Raw genomic sequence first — 21951 nt, 5'->3', positions numbered from 1 at the left:
AGACTTCTCATGGAAGAACTGGTGAATTCCATTGAACGTGTGCCAAAGGCTCAGTCTGCCTCCATGTGGAAAAACAAGGAGGTGCAGAGGTAAGGAGCCAGCCACCAGGAAAGGGTGATCGTCCTAAAACACTGTCCAAATTCTAGATTTCACTGTAATAATGGCTCAGCTGCCACCATTTGAGACTGCTACTACCATTAAGCAGAAAAAAAACCTGAAGAGGTTTACAGCTATGGCTGCTTGAGTTGGTTCTTTCTTCAATGATTTGCACATTGTTGGTCTTCCAAACAACCATACGAGTTTGATTCCTGAAGGAAGACTTGATAACATAAAAGTCTCCCATGGTCTCCTCTCACAGAGTTTAGCTCCATGATGGTAGGTAGACCCAGCAGATTTTTGTATTAACATAATAAAAACATGTTGAAGTTAACAAGCTATTTAAACTTCATCCTAATGTATTGGAATAATTTTAATTTAAAATGTTTTTTATGTTCATGTTTGCTGAAATCTTAAGAAAGTCAAGACACAACTGTTGGAGGTCACTGATGGCCAACCAGAGCAGTGCCACCTTTCTTCCCAGGGCTGCAGTTCTTTTGCACTTCAACAGCAGAGGTGGTTTTTTTGGCTTTTCAGATCTTAGAAGCAAATTGAAATCTGGGGGGGAAAAAAAAAAAAAAAAAAAAAAAAAGGTTAGTTGGAAACTCCATGTCCATTATTCCATCAATACATAACAACAAGGTACTCAAAATTGAGGTCTTCTGCATGTAAAATTTTGAAAGCCTATGTAATCTAAAAATTATCCATATAGTTTACTAATTGCCTATAATGCTTTCCTTGGAAATAAAAACAGCTTTAGGTGCACAACATGTTCTATGGAGGAGTCAGTTTTGGTTTTGGCACATTTTAAAGATGGGGCCGGTTGATTAGAAAGTTATTTTTAAAACCTGCTTTGTGCATTTTAAATTGATCTCCCATTTTCTACTCCTGATTCTTAACGTGACTTGATTTTAAAGTTTACTAAAATGAATTATTTCATACATTATAAAAGTAGTCTTGATATTTTTCAGTATCACAGAGCAAAGAAATTAAAAATCCAAATTAACATATGTTTAGCTGTATATTGTACTCTCCTGCTGAGCTTAGGAGCAGTCTTAGCATTATAACTCTCTTCTGAAGAAGGCAAGTAAAGCACAGATGTAAAACAAAGCCAAAGACAATAAAGTTGATCAGAATTTTGTGCTGGCTGATGTATACTCTGATCAGAATAGTGTTTTGTTTTGTTTTTTTTTTAATTTTGGAGTCCACTGGTCTGTCCAGAACCACTCCTGAAGCTCACAGTGATGTGAAGAGAGAGGACTGCAGCCATTATTCTCATCACACTACTGCATGTGTTTTGTATGCATGGTTTAAAGGAGGATCATATATCTTAGAGCTCATTTAATGTCACATTCCTGGTGGTCGTATTTTAGAAAAAGTGCTGTCTAGCACTTTGTGTGCTGTTGACTATTCCAGAGGCGAACACAGAGGTAATCTTTGTTCTGATTCAACTGCTGTAGAAGGCTGGAATCTTTTTGTTGGAGCAATATTTAAAATACATTTTTCTGTCACATAATGCTTGGGAGGTGCCCTAATATTGATAGTTCCTCCTTGGTACCATCAAGTACCTGTTGGAATGGGGTGGCAGCGAAGGTAGGAGGAAGGTATAAGCACCTACCCCCTGAGGACAGACGGTGTCCTGTCCCACATACAGCACCTCTGTAGAGCACAGAGCACTGCCACAGTATGGGATGTTGTTGGCGGGTCCGCCAGCTTTCCTAAAATGCACACCTTGCCTAAATACGAGGTAGAGACAGAGCAAAGAAATGCTGTGCTAGCGGGGATAGCCAGACATAGCCCTGCAGCTCTTTAGTAATGTAAGTCTGTATCGTAAACTCTGCCTTGAGGCTGCTACAAACCACTGTTGTCTGTGAGCTGGAACAGGGACAAATCTGAATCCCCTTTCCAACTCTGCCCCACCTGTGCTCTGAGTTTCCCCCTTCAGTTCCCTCTGCTTCTGTAAAATGGAGCTCCTATCCACCGTAGAGGGTATACAGGGACTTAATTAATGTTTGCAAAGTGTTTTGAGATTTCTGGTGACAAGTGTCATGCAAGCGTGAATGGAACTGATTATTATAGCATGTGAGCAAACATCTACTGAGCCACAAATTAACACCTGGCTAATAGCACATGCAGGGTTGGACTGACATCCGTTATTTAAGAAAATGTGATCCTTGGTGAATTTTTTTTTTAATGGTGTCTGTTGCTGGAACAGAATACTTATTACTTCTGAGTCTAACTTTAATTTTTCAGGCTGATCAATCACCATTACAGCTTTACAGTTCAGCTAGTTCTACTCTGAACAGTTAGTATAAAACACAAAGTATTATCATCTTCATTAGATAAAGCATTGAAGCATTTTAAATGCAAATACTGTATAAAATATAATAAGTTCATTATAGTGGCTTACGTTTTTCCATTATCAAATCCAGTCTGAACTAATTGCTTAGCAAGTTTTATTACCATTGGTTTTTATTTTAAATGAGCAATCTCCTGGAAGCTCTGTAGATGCTCATCCAGGATGTCTTTCAGGCTGATTAGGATTCAGGGGGCTAAAGAGGAAGGTTGCCTTATGAAAGACACTTTGTCAACTACCTGTTTGATGGTTGCTTACATCTTTCTATAAAGTGTCTGAAACAGACTGTTTCCTGCAACAGAGTAGTGGACAAGAGAGGGCAGCATTCTGATCTAGTTTGGTACTGCCTTCCTCTCCCTTCAAACAAGAACATGTCGTGTCATATATTAAATGTTATCCTTTGTACTGAATGGGAAGGACTGTCTCTGTGCAGATGCCCAGTTATGAGCCTCTGAGTTTCTTAAGCATAATTTTTGTATACTGACCACCAGACCACGCTGCTTCATGATACCTTCCTGTTTGTGGCCGTAGGTTGGCTGTCCTGACTGCCCACACACATCTGGTTGTTAGGAGTGATCCATAATAGGATGTTGCCATAGTGTTAGTAGAGTCACTCCAGACTTTTCAATACCCTCTAGTAACTTTCTGTACAAATTTAAAAAGTGTGGGCGGCAGGTTGAATGCCAGCAGGGGCACACCCTGAGGAACCAGCAGTCCTCGTTGTCTCTGTGTGCCACTCAGCAAAGAATGAAACTGCTGGAGACTGGTGCCACTGGTCTCTGTTAGGGATCCGAGTATATTTACAGTGTAGCCACAGAGTCGGGGCTAATAGAAACTTACTTCAGTCACCAAGGACAATTCCCACTTTTCTCCATTACCTGGAGATATATTCTCCTCTTCCCAGAAGAGAAGCTCCTGAAAGCATCCAACACTAAATGCTTCTTATGGTAGGTTAAAGGCTTTTACAGGCAATTTGCTTCAGTGCAATGGTGGACAACTATCCACGTTGTTTGGCCTTTTGCTGCTTATGACTTCCCAAAAAAGACCTTGAACGCTTTGTTTGTTTCCTTAAGCGCAGTGTGCTTTCAGCCAGCATGTGCTGGAATTGCAGTTATCGCACCAGACCTGTACAGCAGTCTTGGCAATAGCTGGCCTTAATCCTTTCTTCAGTATCTTAAATTATGGAGGAGTTCACTGACCTAGTAGATATAACAATAAATTAAATTCCTTTAAACAAATTGATCAAAGAAACTTGACCAATTTCCATAAATCTTTGGAAATTGGTTTGAATTAGCCTTTGATTTAGCGTTGGTTTAATATACAAAAAAAATCCTATTCTTCTTACACATTTGGCAGCTGTGCTGCTTCCTGCCTCAGTTCATGTTGCTAAGGAAGATTTATTTCCCAGAAGTTAGCCATCTCTCTTACAGCCTGTGCCATTACAGTTCACTTCTTCCCTTGACAACGCTGTCCAGCTAACTTGCAATGTCTGTGAAGAGCAGGATGGATGGATTTTACTTTGGTGTAAAACATCTCAAATGCTTCCGTGTAGGGTATTTCAGAGAGCTCTGCAGTGTCAGCTAATGTATCCTTGCCAGTACACTTGGAAGGCAAGTGGGGTATCTTGAGTTGAAGGCAAGGAAGCTGAGGTGCAGTGGCACGTGCTCTTGTGAGAGACTGGTGACAAAAATGGGAGCAGAGCCAGCCTTTGTTCATGGTCTGGTACCTGTATTTTAATCACAAGATTGTGGATTGCTTTTGTTTTCAAATTCTTAGGTTATGCAAAATAGACACTGATCCAAGATCCTAGTCATCTCTACCAATTGTAGTGGTGTGTTTCATGTTGATGTGTCGGATCAGCCAGAGTCTTTCATCAGTGGTGAAAATACCACAAGAGTTGCTGTAACACCTTCATCACAGCTACTTCTGTGATGAAAGGGCTGAATAACAACAAAGAGAGCTGAAGGGGAGCAGTCTTTGGGGTGAGGCAAAATGGGCAGTGTCCTTCTGCTCCTCAAGAGGCAGAAAGTCTTGCTCCTCACTTCAAAGCACCAGGCATATTTAAAATGAAACGAAAAAAAAAAAGAGAAAAATCTGAGATCTGGAGAATATAAATGGGAATAAAAGCTGGTGGTCCATGGGGAAGTTATGAAAATGTGCACGCCCCGTTGATCTTTGCAGGTTGCTGCCCGCCCCTCTGAAGGATGCAGTGGAGGTGTCTATGTGGAGGAAGTGCTACACCATGCCAGAAGTGAATGCTGCACTCAGCAAGATCCAGCTGGTGGGGTATTCTCAGAAAATTGTGAGTACCTGTAAAGCTGTCCTCAGGAAAACAGTAACAACCTGTTGTTTCCCGGCTTTTCTCTAGAAATGCCTTTCCTTTTCTATTTTCCCTCAAGATCTAGTTACCCTAGCCTAGGAAAGCAAGACAAGATTATATTGAATGTCCCTCGGTCTGCCTCCCAGGAAGGGTTCTTGTTTGGTGAAATCAGGGAGTATCCATTTGTTTCTCCTCTTCCTCAGGGAGGCCAATTTTAAGGTGGTGTACCTTCAGATTCGGAGTTGATGGCTGGCCCACTGAGAGCTGGGAGGATGTACCAAATGAATGCATCCTCTCCGTCTGTAAGCCACATCCCCTTCTGAGTTGCTGTATCTCACTTCTGGGAATCTTTTGAGTGCTTTATCCTCCACTTTCTTTTATACTGCAAATTAGGGATTGTAAACAAAACCTAATGGTTTGACCTGAACTTCAAAAACTCCTTTCCCAGGGTTCCCAGATAACATTTGTTGTCTATAATGCCACTATTATCCAGTGTTAGTTTCTAGAATTAACGGAACCAATAGTTCAGTCGTCTGCATGTACAGTGTTCCCTTATGCCTTGTAGGCAGCATGTGGGTCATGATACCTCCTATTGTTGCTCAGGGCCATAAGAAATAAAAAGATGAGTTAAAGTAAGTTGTGTACCCAGAGCTTTTTTTTATATACCCAAGCAATGGGCCACTGAAGTTTGGAGACTGCTGTTTACGTGTATGACAGTTTGAAACAGTAACCAGTGCTGCTGTGTGCTAAATTTGGTGAATTTGGGTTTGTATGGTGCTGTGTTACAGCTGGTGAAAAAGACCCTGAGCCTCCACTGACATGGCTTCTGACGTAAGTAAAGGCTGCAGCTTTGTCTAGCAACTGGACAGGTTGAGGGCATTTGGACTCCTCAGTTTCCGTGTGTGGCTACTGTTCAGTTTTGACTATCCTCACAGTGTGGGTGCACCCAGCCTAATTTTAGATCTGTGTGTCTGAGCCAATCATTCTTTTATAGTTATTGGGAAAAGAGACATATATTTTCTCTCTTCCCAAAGCTCACTTTTAAAAGAGTCAGACCCTAATTAGCCACTTAACCCAAAACTGGGTGACAACATCAGGAATGGCTTGTTGTCTGTTTTACATGTCTGCGTATCAGCAGAATGTAGAGTCTTGATTTACACACTCTGAGGGATGGAGACCCTGCCACCTTTTGCAAGGCATCCAAATACATATTGAGATACTAGAAAAATCATTACGATTGCATGAATCAGATGCTTGTTCTATTATTCAGTAACCAGAAAGTAGTTCAATTTAGTGAGGTATACACGGAGGTTTATTTTCCTTTCTCAAAACAAGTATAACATGTTACTGTGTACAGATAAAACAATAAACTTTCTAATGACACCTGGAAAGGAGAAAACTGTCAGGTTGCTTATGCTTAGAACTGAAGCTGAAATTTGGATTGAATTTGCAGGGTGTTGTTTCAAAATCAACAGTAGGTAACATTTAAAAAAAATAAAGTTAGAAAGTGAGTTTGAATGTTTTCGACAGCAAAATGCATAACCCAAACAGAGTTTTCTATCAGTAGAGAACTCCTTGTTCTTCCTTCTCTCCTGCTGACCAGTATCAATAAAATTTAATTATGGGACTGTAGAGTCTTCAAGGATGTAAAGCTCCTACAAGCTTCTCCGATATAGCAAAGACAGCAGAGGATCAGTACCCTGGTTGATTCCTCCATTTAGAGTTACAATTCACTGTGAACTGAGTTAGATGCCATAGAATTCACATGGAAGAGAGACTTTATGAAGGCCTGACCTCAGGAAAAGCTTTTCTCAGAGTGTGTGTCCTGGTACACATCAGTAAATAAAAACAGCAGACGTAACGGTCAGGAAACTAGCTTCATAAAGGCTTTGAATAGCAGAACTACTTTTAAAATTAGTATCACTGATGATAAAATGACCTGTTCTGACTTTCTTGGGGGCTCACTCAAATTAATGTCTCTTGCTGTGTGTTTCAGGAGCTGTTTGGTGCTGTGCAGGTCACTCCTCTCAGCTCAGGCTACGCTCTTGGGAGTTCCAATTGGATTATCCAGTCACACTATGAAAAGGTTTCCTATGTTTCGGGATCTTCTCTACTTACAACACACCCTCAGGTACAGCCCCAGAAGACTTCTGTTAGTCTTCTGTAGGGGGAAGTGTCTTTGCCTAAAAAAAAAAGAGAAGGGCTTATTCTAGTTGGGATGAGGTGAAGTATAGAAGCTGGACTAAAGTACCTCTGTTAGCAGTTGGCTTGGCTTAGTGGGCATTGAGAAGACATACTATCTGGTAAGTGGACAGGTATCAATAATTACTAGGGAAAAATAACTGAAGTTCTTTGTTATCAATGATTTGATGTTAACTTACCAGCTGGGAAATTCTCCTTCACCTTAAATGGGAAATTTTCAGTAGAGTTAAACAATAGAGCATTAGTGACTTTTTTTAAAATCTATATTTCACTGAAGAGTCTTTACAGACAGTTCACAGACTGCTTCTGTATCACTTCTGAAACATCCTTCCTTGGGAGAAATGATAGCTAGCTGGCTGCCAACTTTTCCACCCTGCTCTGCTAAGGGCAAAGTCTTTATAGTGCTGTAGATGTAATTTCCAGTAAATTAATTCTCTCTAGATCCATAAATTCTTAGTGCAAAGAATGGCTTGAAGTTTGCAGTACTGTGTGCTTCAGAAGTTGTCAAAATAGTTAAAAGCAATATTAGCAGAAGATATTTAAAAATAATTTAGAAAATGTGTCAGGTTCACGATCAGTAAGTAATTTTCCCCAAGGTGAATATCTTCTGAAGAGCTTTGCTTCTCAGCATCCTTCATTTAAAAGCTTGGTCTCAGGAGCTGAACAACTGCAATGGATAAACCATCCTTAAGAGTATGGCTGTACTTAGCTACATGCAACGTCTCAGTCCCTAAATCCCTTTTCCTCATCAGCCTCGTACTGGCCTGGATTGTGCTCTTTTGTCACCTTTTAGTGAAGGAACAGCAGCAGTATTTGACAATATATGAACGGAGTATTTCTGTGAGAAACTTTGCACTGTAAAAAGCAGTTTACTGAGAGCATTTTCTCTTTGTTTACATGAAATGGAGATTGAGTTTATCAGGTTAGACTGGCCATGCTCCATCATTTTCCAAAGGTGATCGCATCTCTGGAAACTTCTGGTAAAGTCCCTGGTTTTATGGAAATTACCTCCCTGTAGCAGGGAATGGTGTGTAAATGAACGGCCTGGTAAGAGCACAGCTCACAGGCAGCAGATCTGTGCTCACTCACTGCAGCCTGCAGAAATGGTAGCGGTTAGACAGGGAATTTCAGCCATAACAAGTGCAGGAAAATGTACTCTGAGCCTACGTGAAACCCTAGGGACCTACTCAGTTTGCTAACAAGAAATGAAACCTGAACTATTCACTCTGCTGACAGTGTTGCTTGTCCCACATGCTCTCCAAGAGCTCCATTTTTTAGCATACAGTCCAGTGCACTTTGCACTATTTTGTACTGAAACATAATTTGAAGGAATAGCTTACCAAATAGTTGAAATTGCATTCAGTTTCCTTTCCTTGTTATTTACCACATCACAAATGTTTCTAGATATCATTTGCATATCAGATAGCATCATCATCATCTTATATTTGCTTCCAGATAACTGTTGAAGACAATGGATAGTTTTTGTCCTACTGTTAATCCCTGAGAACACCAGTACAAGCTCCTACAATAGGGTGATTCTGTAAAGACTAGTGGTTTTTGTAAGCTGCCAACCAGCTCTTCATCTAGTTGATGTTTGACAGACAGTATGTAATGATCACAATATCTTGAGTGGCACAGAGTCAAATCTGTGTTCAACAAATCAGCATTTTTTCATCAGGGAGTGAAAAGCTGTTTGTCTGACCTGTTTCTCCATAGAATCATCGTGAGCAGTCATAGTGAAATTCTCATCTTTTAAAGTGTATGAGAAGTCACTGCATTTTATTTTTAAAAAGATATCCAGTTAATCAGCATATGTTTATGTAAAAACATATCCAGAGCTTTTGAATAGTAGTAAAACCTTAGCACTTTTCCAGTCTTCTGGAACTCCCTCCATAGTAATTTAAAAATGAACTTCAGTTGACCAGGCTCTCAGCAGCCATTTGTTTGTTTAGGGTGAAAAGACACAGATTATTTGGGCATACAAATGGAAAAAGCCTTCTTCCTCTTAAATCTTGGCTAATACATGCAGTAATAGCCTGGAAATCATTTCCTTCTCTCGAGGTGCAAACAGGGTAAGGTTCATCCCAGCTGACCAAAATTGGGTGCCTGCTCAGTCCTTCCATCCTTCTCCCTTCTGCCAGTGCTGGGATTTAAGTGCTGACACAGTGGAGATGGCAGCACGGGTGGGAATTAGCAGCCTTGGGAAGAGAGTGGGATTGCTTCTTTGGTGTAAATTACACCTTAAAGTTTTCTTGAAATTTTAAGGTACGTCTATAATCAGCAGAGGGTTCTGGTATATCTGTGTCGTGGTTTGAGCCCAGAGGAAACTGAGCACCACACTGCCCTTCACTCACCCCTTCTCCCTCAGGAATGGGAAGGAGAAAATAAAGCAAAAGGCTCAGAAATCGATGTAAGGACAGGGAGGGGAGTCTTACCTGTTATAGTTATGGGCAAAAGACAGACTCATTAGGGGAAGAAAAAAGAACATCACTTTAATTCAAACGCTAACAATGACGACACAACAGACAGAGTGGGACAGTGACAAGCTTATCACATTTTAAAAACACCTCCCCCCACCCCTCCAGTCTTCCTGGGCTCAGCTTTGTTCCTGATCTCTCTACCTCCTCCCTGCCAGCAGCACAGGGGCAGGAAATGGAGTTTATGGTCAGTCTGCTGCTCCTTCCTCCTTGGGAGGAGGGGGGGAAACATCTCATACTCTTCCCCTGCTCCAGCATGGTGTCCCTCTCACGGCAGACAGTCCTACACAAACCTTCTCTGTCACGAGTTCTTCCCAGGGGCTGCAGCTGTTCCTGGGCTGCTCCAGCGTGGGTCACCCCTGCGTGTTGCAGTTGTCCCAGCACCAAACTACAACAGCGGGGGCTGCTTCTTCCCTCAGAGTCCCGTCCTCCTTCGGGTACAGTCACCTCCTCCAGTGCCACAAGTGGGTCTCTGCTCCCCCAGTGACCTCCGTGGTGGCAAGGGGGTGGCCCTGCTGTCTCATCACAGGATAGAGGGGGGCTCTGCTCCAGCACACCTCCCCTCCTTCCTTCCACTGACCCTGGTGTTCACATGGGTTTCCTTCTCATAACCCCTCCTCACAAGTCTCCAGCCCCCTCTCAGCATCCCCTTCCTAAATACATTATCACAGAGGTGTGGATACCATCGCTAATTGGCTTGGCCTGGCCAGAGGAGGGTCCAACTTGGAGCTGGTGGAACTTCCAATGAAGCTTCTCCCAAGGGCCACCGCTGTAACCCCCTTCCCCGATACCAACCCCACCACACAAACCCAGCGTAATCTGTAACAACCAGTCCATCTCTATTAAGAGCAGAGAGAAGGTGAAGCAGTTAGTTTAGACATGGCCTAGGATGTCCGGGTTACCTGGAACGGGGTGCAGTGAATGCTGGCTGTTGGGTTGGTCTTGGGTGCAGCAGCAGGAGTATCTTGTGAAATCCTCAGCAGGTCTGTAGGAACTGCAAGTGCAGGGTTCAGCAAGGCTGTATTCATAGCTGCTGAAAATAACTGAAGAGCTTTAAAGGGTTTGTTTGAGTGTTAGGTCTGGTACCATTAATTGTTCTCTTTGCTTCTGTCTTCTGGCAGATGGTTTCTATTGAAAATTTTGCCTCACCCTCTTCTGAGGCTAGAATTGACACCGTTGCCACTGAAGTGGAGAACAGGAGTTGACAGCACAGGTTCAGACATGTCACTAAAAGCCTTTTAAGACATATTCTTTACATTAACCCACAAAAATCAATGCAAGCCCTCTCAGTGCAATAGCAGCTGAAATTATGCGTATCTAATATGGCATAATCATTATGTACATTATCACAGGCAGATTCGATATTATTTTTTATTGCATTATTGGCATTTCATCTGCACGGACACGCTATGGAGAGTCAAAGATTGCAATAAATCTCACGTAACAGGTCTGGTCCTACAAGGTGGTGCACAGTGTAAACTTCTGTCGAAGTGTGCGAAATTCCCCTGCCTGTTTAACAGAGCAAGGTCTTTCTCAACTACTTAAGAATGGCACTAAGGGACTGTCAGCAAGGGAATTAATTGTACAGTGATCTAAGTTCAGTAGAGGAAATCTCTTTATCAATGTCTTCTGATAGAAGTCTTTCCTGGTTCATGAGACTCAAGAGGGTCTGTTGAGAATATATAACCATAAAATCCCATGCAGCTGGCTGCAGTAGCCCACCTTTGGTTAAACAGTAGCTGTGGGAAGTGCATCCCAGCCCAGAGTGAGACTAAAAGTTTGCTTTTGACCATAGCTGTACTGCATCTGCAGAGAGAGAAGGGGATTTTGCCTTTTCGAGATTGAATCGTGATAAATTTTGAGTATCAAGAATATATATTTAGTATCAGGTCACATTTAAGTATAATTTCTAAATTTCTGCTGTGTGTTTGCTAATGGAGAGAAGTGGGTATGCATTTTCATCCTGCTTTAATAAAGTGCCAGTATAAAACATGTTGAATGTTGAAGGAGCCTGGAGTGTTCAGTGTGAGGAGGAGGAGGCTGAGGGGAGCCCTCATCCCTCTCTGCAGCTCCTGACAGGACATTGCAGAGAGGCTGGGGCTGGGCTCTGCTCCCAGGGGATCAGGGACAGGACAAGAGGGAACGGCTGGAAACTGCCCCAGGGGAGGCTCAGGCTGGGCAGGAGGAGAAAATGTTTCCCAGCAAGAGTGGTCCAAGAGTGGCACAGGCTGCCCAGGGAGGGGGGAGTCCCCATCCCTGGGGGGGTTTCAGGGCCGTTGGGATGAGCTGTGGGGGATGTGGGGTAGGGGAGAACTTTGTAAGTCGGGCTGAGGGTTGGACTCGATGATCCCGAGGGGCTTTTCCAGCCTGAGTAATTCTGGGATTCTGTGAATGATTGACCTCAGTGAAGAAAGTGTGAGCCTTTATGCACAGTCAAGGCAGAAGCAACGTTTGCTTTAACACTAAGACTGCCAGTGGCCAAGTTGCCAGGTATTTCCTTGGACCATTTAATTGTCAGTCCCCTGCTACATCTGTGAGGCACAGGATAACTGTGCAGATCTAAACTCTTCTGTCCCTCAGGAAGCAGATGGGGTGTGGATGGATGCTTGTGATGGCTACCCTCAGCCCTTTAACCACATCATCTAGGGTTGTACCTATGACTGCAGGTTGTCAGTACAGTACTGTAGAGCCAGCAGATCATAGCCCTGTGAAATCATCTATTTTACTTTGACATATCTTAGCTTCTAGCACAGTCTTCAAAGAAAGGTATTGGAGGAGGGCATACTGCTAATCAGATTTGCTAGGGTAGACTGGTAAGCCAAGTCATATTTTTTCTATTATTTTAGCTCTGGTGTGGCACTGGGAGCACTGCTTTTTTATGGGGGGTGGTGCAGTTGAAGCTATGATTTTTCGCCTTTTTTCAACTACTGGCTTTTAAAGAAGTACTTGTCTGTTTGGCCGGATAATATAGCTAACTTTAAAAAAATTCATGTGTGATTATTTCTTAGATAAATAAACAAAATTTATCAGTATTAAGGAATCTAAACCAATTTCTCTTTTCTGCCAGCAGTAGCCATTTATCATTTCACAAAACCAGACTTCACAAAAAAGGGCTGTGCAAACAATACAAAATGAGTGTTTGAAAGTCATGGTCGAAACACTGTGGGCAGAGGAGCAGACTTCATACTCAGGGGAGAGCCTCGTGGAGCGTGCAGATTCATACACAAAATTGAGAGCTTCAGACCCAAAGTCCTTTGCTGCTCTCACCTCTTCCAGAGAGAATCCACTGAATGGTTGAGGAAAATGGTCCTGTCCCCTGTAGACAGGGAGCCCTGGAAATCAAGCTGTTGCCTTGATTTGCAAAGGGAAGCAAGTTGGAAACTAGTACAGCCAGAGATAGTAATGCAAGAGTCAGATCGTTTCCTGACTGTACTTGCCACATCCTCAGCAAATTACTGCCTTTTCAGTGTTCAGCTCCTGAGGCCATGAAATGATTAGTCTGTGGAGACTTCTTTGAGATAGATCCAGTTACAGTTCCATTGTTTGTTTTGGGCTGTAGTATGCAGGTAAACAGTTGTATGTGTTTTTATTAACTCCAGTTAGATTTCCACAGATGGAGGAATGTTCACTTTAAAGTGTTCCATGTGTTCTCCTTCTTGGTGACTGTATGTATTACGTGTTGCAGTCTTCTTGGTACAGAGCAGAGAAGCCTCTGTTGTAACTGTCATGTTCCACATTTTATCTCACTGTGCTCTGTTTCAGCCCATGGACCAGGCTTCTCTTAAAAATAGTGATGTTCTCATCCTGACGGGTCTTACACAAATCCCTACTGCTAACCCAGATGGCATGGTAGGAGAATTCTGCAGCAACTTGGGTAGGTCGTTGAAAGAAGTCTTTAGCCTATTTTATCATCTTATTCATTGCTTTGGGTGGGAAATAATTCTGAGATTCCTGGAATTGAATAACTTGTCCAGCTATAGCTTCTGGCATAAAACTAGCTGTTTAGATTTTACGATGTGCTCCTGATGTCATTAATACAGTAAGTGCTTGGAGAGACACAAGTTGTACCTAAAATGTTTTGGAATGGAACAGGTATAATGAGATTTAATCATCTGCTGCTCTTGGTTCGCTAAGTATGTCGCTTAGCTGCCAACAGACTACATGTTGCCTAGGTTTTGGATATTGTTCCCAGCTGAAATATTACTATTTCCTTCCTGTATATCAGCCAGTGTAAAATCTTTACATGCTTTTTTATGACTTCCAGTTTTGAAAACAAGCACATCTGCTTCCCTTCTTACACCTGATTTTTAAATATATCAAAAGCGAATAGCACAATCTCTGTTTAAAAAAATATTTCAAGATATATTTATAGACCCCAGAAATATAAAACCTAATCAGACGCTTTCACAGCTGGAAAAGCTGATAATTGCAAAGCTGTGATATCAGTGTGAATGGCAGCATTTTCCAGCCTGGAATGTCACATCCAGTGCTGTTCTCTCCTTTTCTCCCCTTCCCCCACCTCAGCTCCTCTGTGCTCTCACCCTTCTGTCATCAAAGCACTTTCTCATGTCTATCCTGCTGTATATTGTCTGTTCTTTTATCAGAGATCTTCCCTTTATTTTAAATTATTTACAAATAAGACTAAAAAGCTTGTGATAGGATTGTTACAAAGGTTATCAAAAGACATTAGAAGTCTAAATCAGGGAATCCTCACTGTAAGCAAGTATTGCAGTCCCCATTACGCACCTGGGAGATATTTGAGCTGTAGTATTTAGGTGGCTTACCCAAGGTTGCAGAATGAGGCAGAGAACAGAACTGAAGTGCAGGTAATTCTTAGTCTTACTTTTTACATGTGAATGTACCACTGGAGAAGAAAAAAACCCACAATACATCGGCGTTTTTCCCATTTTAAAATCCTTGCGTGTATGCACAGATGCTGAATGTCTATGTGCTGTCTCACAGTCCCAGTATGAGACTGCCAGGGTAGTGGAGGGCAAATAGTACAAGGGAGGTGGTAGATTCCTCTGTCAACCACCGTCTCTAAATCAAAATCAGATATCCCTGTTTAGGACAAGTTTCAGTTCAAACAGGAGTCATAGGTCCTGTTGTGGGATGTACAAGGTAAAATTGTGTGGGTTTTGTTTATATGAAAAGACGAGTTCCAAGGTCAGGATGATTCCTTGTAGCGTAAATACCTATTAATAGAGTGTGTTTTGGCATTTTATAAGAATGATAATCTTGGATTGTACCAAAGATAGTTGCTGCCAACATCCTGGCTCCAGCAGGGATCATGAGCAGATGTCTGGAGAAGAGTAGAACAGGACGAGACTATATAATACTTTCCCCTTATAATCTTATAGCCTTCAAGTATTTTTATTTCAGGAATTTCCTGACTCAGACATGGCTTTTTGTGTAGTTAGTAATGTTCAGGGGTTTTCTCTTCCAGGAACTTGTCCAACCTTCCCTTGAAGCTGTGTTAATTCTTAACACCTGTGAGTTCCTTTCCTAAGTGATGCATGTGTTTATATCTCTGTGTGTGTATTAAGGTCTGTGTTTTCATTGTTTTTAAACATTGTTTATTTTATTACCCTATGAGCCCTCTCAGATAAGCTTTGGTGACCTTGTTGTGCTAGATCCAGATGTGCTGCCCTTCTCTGTCCCTTCTGGACCTTTATGGGGGTTACTGTTCCCCTGACAGACGGTAGTACGATCGCATCCTGTCATCTTACCTTCAACCACCAAGGAAGCAAGTCTGAGCTGAAATGTTAGACTTTGGCCTGGAGAGGCCAAGGAGTGGTACATGTTGCCCTGCTGCCAGCTCTGCTGCAAATGTGCTCTAGCAAGCACCTTAGTGTCACTCCTGTCTTGAACTGCAACAGCTGTCTGCTGAGTAAGCAAGAAGCTTGTTAATTAAAATGCTGTTAAAAGTTAAAAGTCTTTGAGACATAGCTTGGGCCCAAAGCAAAATCACCAAAAGGTGAATGCATATAGGTAAATATGTTACATATGTAGGTGCAGGTGGATGTTTATCTGAGCAGGTTGTTCTGGTTTACAGAAACATTCTGAACTATTTTTGAGGGGTTTGCTGAAGGTCTTCAAGCCAGCTTCGATCTTGAATGAGACCAGCTCAGAGAAATTAGAAAATTATTAAAGACCAATGGAAGATACATGCTTAAAACAATGCCATTGTAAGAATCTGGAATTTGAGTGGTATTTGCCAAAAAATGCAGCAACCTGAAGAAATTAAATAATTCTGTGAATAATGTAGTGGTAGGGCTGTCTTCTACATAGTAGTGTTCCCACATCTACCCCAGCATCAGGAGAAGAAAATAGTGAATCAATTTTCTTTCAAATGTGTAAAAAAGTCCAAAAAGCAATTGGTTACTGGAACAAGTGACAGAGTAGGCAAGCTGAGCGCAGTAGTTTTTGTATCTTTTTCCCATTTCCAAAATGTTCAGGGGACTTCACAAGAAGCTTAAAATACAGTAAGTAAAAACTCTAAAGCAGACACTGGAAATTTACCAAAAATGTGTATCATGAGGTAACAGCCTGCTTGTGGGTAAGTGTTGGGAAGCACAGAAATGGAAGTGTGAAAATTTCACCTTGATCTCTGTTTTCATCCCAGCATGTAGGATTATTAGTGACATGCATGATTTCCTCTCCACATTGTGTGTGCAGCACTGAAACCATGCTTTCTCACGTCTCCAAGTTCCTCTCAGTTTAGCCCAAACCCCTTTTTTCTGTGCTCAGCATTGCAGCACCAGCACTGTGCAGCTCGAGAAAAGCAATTGTATTTTTACATTGCCTTGGGCATCATCAGCAAAATTGCCAGACTGTCTGTAGGGACAGTTTGTGATATTTTGTGTGCGTGTGCGGTTGTGCTTGTGTGTGCGTGTGTTTATATAAAGCAGAAAAGAGCACAGTTTGCTTTTTAGGTGCCAACTTGACCTTGTGGTGGCAGCTGTTCGAAAAGCAAGTATCTCATTGTGAGCTGTAAATTGAACAACTTGTTATGGAGCTACTGAAGGAGACTAAATTTGAAATGCCAAGATTATTATACAACTTTTATCAAGAGAGTGCATCCATCAGTCACAGAGATAAATTGGGCCTTAAACAGCTTTCAAATATACGTGTCCTCTTACTGACAACTATAGAAAGTTGCCGTAGTGGTGCAGAGAGCCAGATTGGACCTGCTGCTTGCATGGAAGGCAGTATGCTTGTAAAGGTCTTCATCCCTGTGTCGCAGAAGCTGGGAGGTAATTCCTATCCCTTTATGGAACCACTTAAGAGCACCCTCAAGAAGTAGTGCCCAGCTTGCTGACCACAGCACGTACAGATAAACTTGCACCGAGGAGCTGGGCTGAATTCTAAACTGGAAAGTTGTCACACAGAGCCTTGTCAGCGGTGGGATAGCCATGTTGCTGTCCTTTTCTGTCCTGGGGACCAGGAGTATTCCCCAGGCCAGTTTCAAAGGTGCATCACCATGCTGCCAGGAACACGCGATTTGAGGGGTCAGCCACCCTGGGTCAGTGGGTAGGGCAGCTGCCTGGAAGAGTGCTCCACTCCCTGAACTGTGATTTTATATTAATTATTGGTAACCAGCTCTGTAGTTTTCTTGGGAGCAGAAACAAGTTGGCGTCTGCTCCAAGACCTTGCCCTCTTGTTATTTTCTCTGTGGCCTCAGGAATCTTGAACTTCTGGTTGTTTTCAGCAAAAAGGTTTGAAGTTCCCATAGCTACCTGAGGGCTGCAGGGAAGGGAGAGCTGTGAGGCTTAGGAATGAAACACTTTTCAGGGAACCAGACAAATTCTTTAGCCAGCCCATCTTTAGATGAAAGCTCTTCCTCCTGCCTCCTCAAAGGTGGGAGGGAGCCATTCAGCCTAACTGGGTGAAGCTAGTTTGTGCCTGGGTGAAAGAAGAAGGAACCAGTTTACTGGAGACACACACCTTGGTGTTTCAGCCAGTATTTTTGTTCAGAGCAGAGACAGAGCTGCAGCTATACCCCTTTTCTTAACATTTTCTGCTGATCACTAATGTGCCCTGTACTCTGCATCCCCTGTCTCTGCCCCATGCAGCGTTCTTGCTGCTGTGGCTGTAGGTACTTATCTTCCCTCTTTGCAGAATTTTTGGGTGCCTAAGGAAGCAATGCAGTGTCTGGTCCTGGAGCCAGAGGCTTAACTTTCAGCCCCCAGATGGCTTTGAAAATATCGTTCTTAATCTCATTTCTCTCTTCACATCCTGTTTACAGATGGGATAGTTTAGACTTGCCCATATAAGAGGGATAATATAACACATTGCTGGGATATTTTGTAACCTCTCAGGTTCTAGACAAATGCAAAGTATTGCTATTCACATTCACAAATATCTTGATGGTATAGTTTGTATGTAACTTGGAGAAAACCCAGGCAATTAACCCGCTACAGTGCGGTTGTATTACAACTCTGTTAGAAGGTGTCTTTGACCACCATTTGTTGTTGGGAGCAGCGTGGAACAGGCACTGACTGCTAAAAGGAGTTAAATACCTAAATGTATGTGGAAAATCCTACTACAGAGTCTGTGCACTTCCCTAGACAAAGTCTTTAAATATTCAGCCATAAACTTAAGCATGTAGGTGGGGAAAAAGACCCTTAATGTGCTAAATCTGCACCCCATCAAAGCTTGTCAATAAATTGAAGTCAAGGAAGTGATTATGGTGGGATGTAATATATGCATTTTCAGGCTCTTTCACAGCTTTTTGTGTAATGCCTTGATGCATAATGTTACTGCGGCTGCACTGCAATTAACATCAGTAGATGGTTTTACCCCAAGCCCACAGCTGAGATCCTAGTAAGGCAGCAATTGCTCAGCGAGATGGACAAAGTATTTCCACTTTCCCATAAGGTACAGCATTTTTGTAATTCATTCTGACAAAAAAGCAAAATATTTGCTCTGTACTTGCTTTTGCTGTTGTACTCAGATCTGTCTCAATTACAGAGTAAACCTATTTTTGGTTTTTTCTTTACCTCATTTTTTTTCTAGCTTCACGCTGTCTACAATCACAGAAGTTTTAAATTGTTCTTGCTATATTGAAAAGACAGAAATATTTAGAGGTTTTAAGAAGGAGAAACACTCCCTTCCCCTCTTCTAGCTTTGAGGGCTGTTTGAAATAGCCACGTCTTCAGCCATTCGTCTAGAGCACTGAAAACCAAGTACAGAACAAGTTTACCAGATGTAGTGCTTTCAGCTGAGACCTGTGAACTGTTGTCCTTCCCCTCTGGTGGACAGCTGATAGATGGAGCAGAGTTTATTTTGATGGGAAGGTGGTTTGTGTCACTCATTTATCCTGGCGTGCCAGTGCAAGACCGCCCTCTCGTGTCAGGAGTTTTGTATGTGCTCAGTCTGTATGTGCCCCCCAGCTAATGGACTATAATTGTTCACTCCACTAAGCCTGGGGAAGGCAGTAAATAAATGTATTTCATGATCTGAAGGGTTTCTCCCAATTCATATGGATAGTGTGTTCTGCTAATTCATGCGGTAGCTTCTTTCTATACCTTATGTAATATTTGGATTAGAAGAATTCTATTAAAAAGTTTAAATATGAACCCTATTAATTGATTTTTCTCTTTCTCTCTCTCTCTCTTAGCTATGACTGTCCGTAATGGAGGAAATGTGCTGGTTCCCTGTTACCCCTCGGGAGTAATATATGATCTGCTGGAGTGCCTGTATCAGTATATTGACTCGGCTGGACTCTCCAATGTCCCTTTTTATTTCATCTCACCTGTTGCCAACAGCTCCCTCGAGTTCTCCCAGATCTTTGCTGAATGGTAGGTGCTAAAGGACTGCTTCATCAGCCTCAATTCACACACTCAGCTATGGTAAATAGATATATGCAGGTTGTCTCTACTTGACATATTCTAATACACACTTGATTAGAATTGTGAACACGTTTCTTGAGTCACAAGGGTGTGCGTGCGTGTGTAAGTAGACGTTCTATAATTAGGGAAGCATTGTTTCCTATAGAACATATAAACTCAAATAATCTGTCCTTTTTGGTACTTGCACTGATGATTAAATGATGTACCTGACTTGAGTGATTTTTAGCTGTGCCTGTTTGCATGTCTTACCCAGTGTCCCCAGAACTATACCATAGTCTCCTGTGTAAGCAAAATAGATTTTTCAGGCTTGATTTTGCTGAGCCTGCAATGTATTTTCATGGCAAAGGCCAACAGTATCCTGCACTGTGTTAGGCAGAGCGCTGCCAGCAGGTCAGGGAAGGGGATCCTTCTCTGCTCAGCACTGGTGAGGCTGCATGGAGAGTGCTGTATCTAGTTCTGGGCTCTCCAGTATATACTGGGGTGAGGCCAGCACAGAGCCACAAAGATGAGGAGAGGTTGAGAGAGCTGGGACTCTTCATCCTGGAGAAAAGAAGTCTCAGGGGGATCTTACCAATGTGTAGAAATATCAGATGAGAAGAAATGAAGATGAGGGAGGCAGACTCTTCTCAGCCCACTGACAGGTCAGGAGGCACAAATTAAAACATGTGAAACTCCATCTGAACAAAAACCCACACTTGGTTACTGTGAGGGTGGTCAAACACCGAAACAAGTTGTGCAGAGAGCTTGTGGAGTCTTCTATGGAGACACCAAAACCCAACTGACACAGTCCTGGACAACCTGCTCTGTGATTCTGAGCCTTGGAAAGGAGAACCCAACCACTTATTAATGTTCCTAAATTCTTACAAATGGAGATGTACTCTAGATTACTAAATAGAATAAGTTAGCTTTTCCTTCCTCTCTGTATTTTTCAAGTCTAGAGTTCAGGAAAGAAGAGAGAGGTGGTGGAAATCTTATGTGAATTGATCCCTCAGAATTGTAAGGAGGATTGAAATCTGGTAAATTTTAATTGCGTTACTTTCAGCAGAGGTAGGAGAATCAAGCCTTGGTGTCCTGGCCAAATTTATGTGTACTCACCAGGGTGTGTTGACTCGTATAGTTTATAGCTAAACAATTGTTCGTTTGTACTTACTTGATGGTTTCATTTCAGCAGCAGCTGAAGTGGTAATTGCATAGTTCTTGATATAATAATACTGTCAAAGTAGCAGGAATGTTACGTGTGCCCATTGGGTTGTTTTGTCTGCTGTGTCTAGCTGGCACAATTCCGACACCCAAGTGCTCAGACACCATTTTTTTTAAATTCTACTTTGCTGTAGTGGCTTATGTTCAAAAGTCAAACCCAAGATTAGCTAATCTCCAAACACTTATGCGTAAGGTGAATGTTTTACTTCTGTGGAAATGGAGGCAGAGGTTGAACATCTGTAAAACAGAGGTTTGGCATCAGAACTGGGGTTGAAATTCAGGGATTCTGGCCTTCCGATTCTACTATTTAGTCAGTTAAAAGAAATTTCCTGCTCTTAGTATCTCTTAGACTTTGTCAAATTTAGTTTGACCCAGGCTTATTGCTTTTTAATAAAGTGAAGAAAGTATGAGAAGGGTAGTGTTTCCCAGAATAAGCATCCAGGACAGTGTCACTACAGATAATTGTAATGTCACACAGACCTCTGACAAATATCTTATTTTAACTTCTGTAATAGGATGAATCAGGAGTCTGGCTAGAGCTAATCAACAACTTTCAATATTTTATGTTTTAAAAATAAATGGTTGATGTAAAATAGCAGGTAACAGTGAGCATTACGCCATGGTGAGAGACAGTTTACCAGCATTGTAGCTGCAATAATAAGGGGAATTGGATTATAATGAACAAAAGGATCAAGTCACTGCTGAGAAGTGGGATGAGGCAAGTGGACTTTTTCTGTGTCAGGTGATTTGGCTTTGCAAAAACTGCTGAGGTCTGAGCTATGAAATGATGTCGAGGTACAAATTTGTCTTCAACAGCAAAGGACTTCTGGTACATAGTGTGTACAAAATTACTTTCAGCTGTCTTGCACCTTCTCTACATGATCTGGCTATGACTGAGTTGCCGTGTCCTGTAGGTGTTGGCCCTCTAAACAGAGAGACTAGAAGCAACAAAACAAATTGGTGATTTTGCACCTGATGCCATAGATACGAAATGTCTTTCTCCAGGAAAAGTTTAACAGTAGATGGCAGCAGATACTGCAGGATGTTCTGCACCTCTCTAACCCAGCTTATTTTCCTATTCTTTCAAAGGTTGTGTCATAACAAACAAACAAAGGTATATCTTCCAGAACCCCCTTTTCCCCATGCTGAGGTAAGTCAACCATGGTCTTGCTGTCTGCTAAGATCACAGAGTGAGTGGATTTCTGGAACACAGTCCCGCGTGGCTGTTGTTTTTTCTGATGAACGCTTCTACAGCTATTTAATAGTTGTGTGTCATTATTCATACAAGTTTGGGGTTTTTTTTCCTTTGCTTTCTGTGATTAATTTGGGAGCGTGGGGGAGGAATGAATGATGGTGTTCCCTCAACTCAAAAATTATCATGATGTTTATTTCAGCATATAACTTACATATGCTCGCCTGTTTCACTTCTTCCCCCGCAGAAGGCTA

General features: G+C 42.1%; 1 protein-coding gene across 2 annotated transcripts in view; it reads left to right on the top strand.

The window, feature by feature from the left end:
* The window catches only part of INTS9 (integrator complex subunit 9), a 75131-nt gene that overhangs the window by 17785 nt on the left and 35395 nt on the right, over positions 1 to 21951 (top strand). For both annotated transcript variants that reach the window (XM_074921293.1, XM_074921284.1), the window contains 6 exons: positions 3 to 89; positions 4634 to 4754; positions 6769 to 6903; positions 13214 to 13325; positions 19074 to 19254; positions 21595 to 21655. In XM_074921293.1, the coding sequence (XP_074777394.1) occupies positions 3 to 89; positions 4634 to 4754; positions 6769 to 6903; positions 13214 to 13325; positions 19074 to 19254; positions 21595 to 21655 (697 nt within the window). The remainder of the gene's footprint in view (positions 1 to 2; positions 90 to 4633; positions 4755 to 6768; positions 6904 to 13213; positions 13326 to 19073; positions 19255 to 21594; positions 21656 to 21951) is intronic.

Source organism: Athene noctua, chromosome 1 (assembly GCF_965140245.1).
Source record: "Athene noctua chromosome 1, bAthNoc1.hap1.1, whole genome shotgun sequence".
Classification (NCBI taxonomy): domain Eukaryota; kingdom Metazoa; phylum Chordata; class Aves; order Strigiformes; family Strigidae; genus Athene; species Athene noctua.
This window is presented reverse-complemented; position numbering and strand designations above follow the sequence as displayed.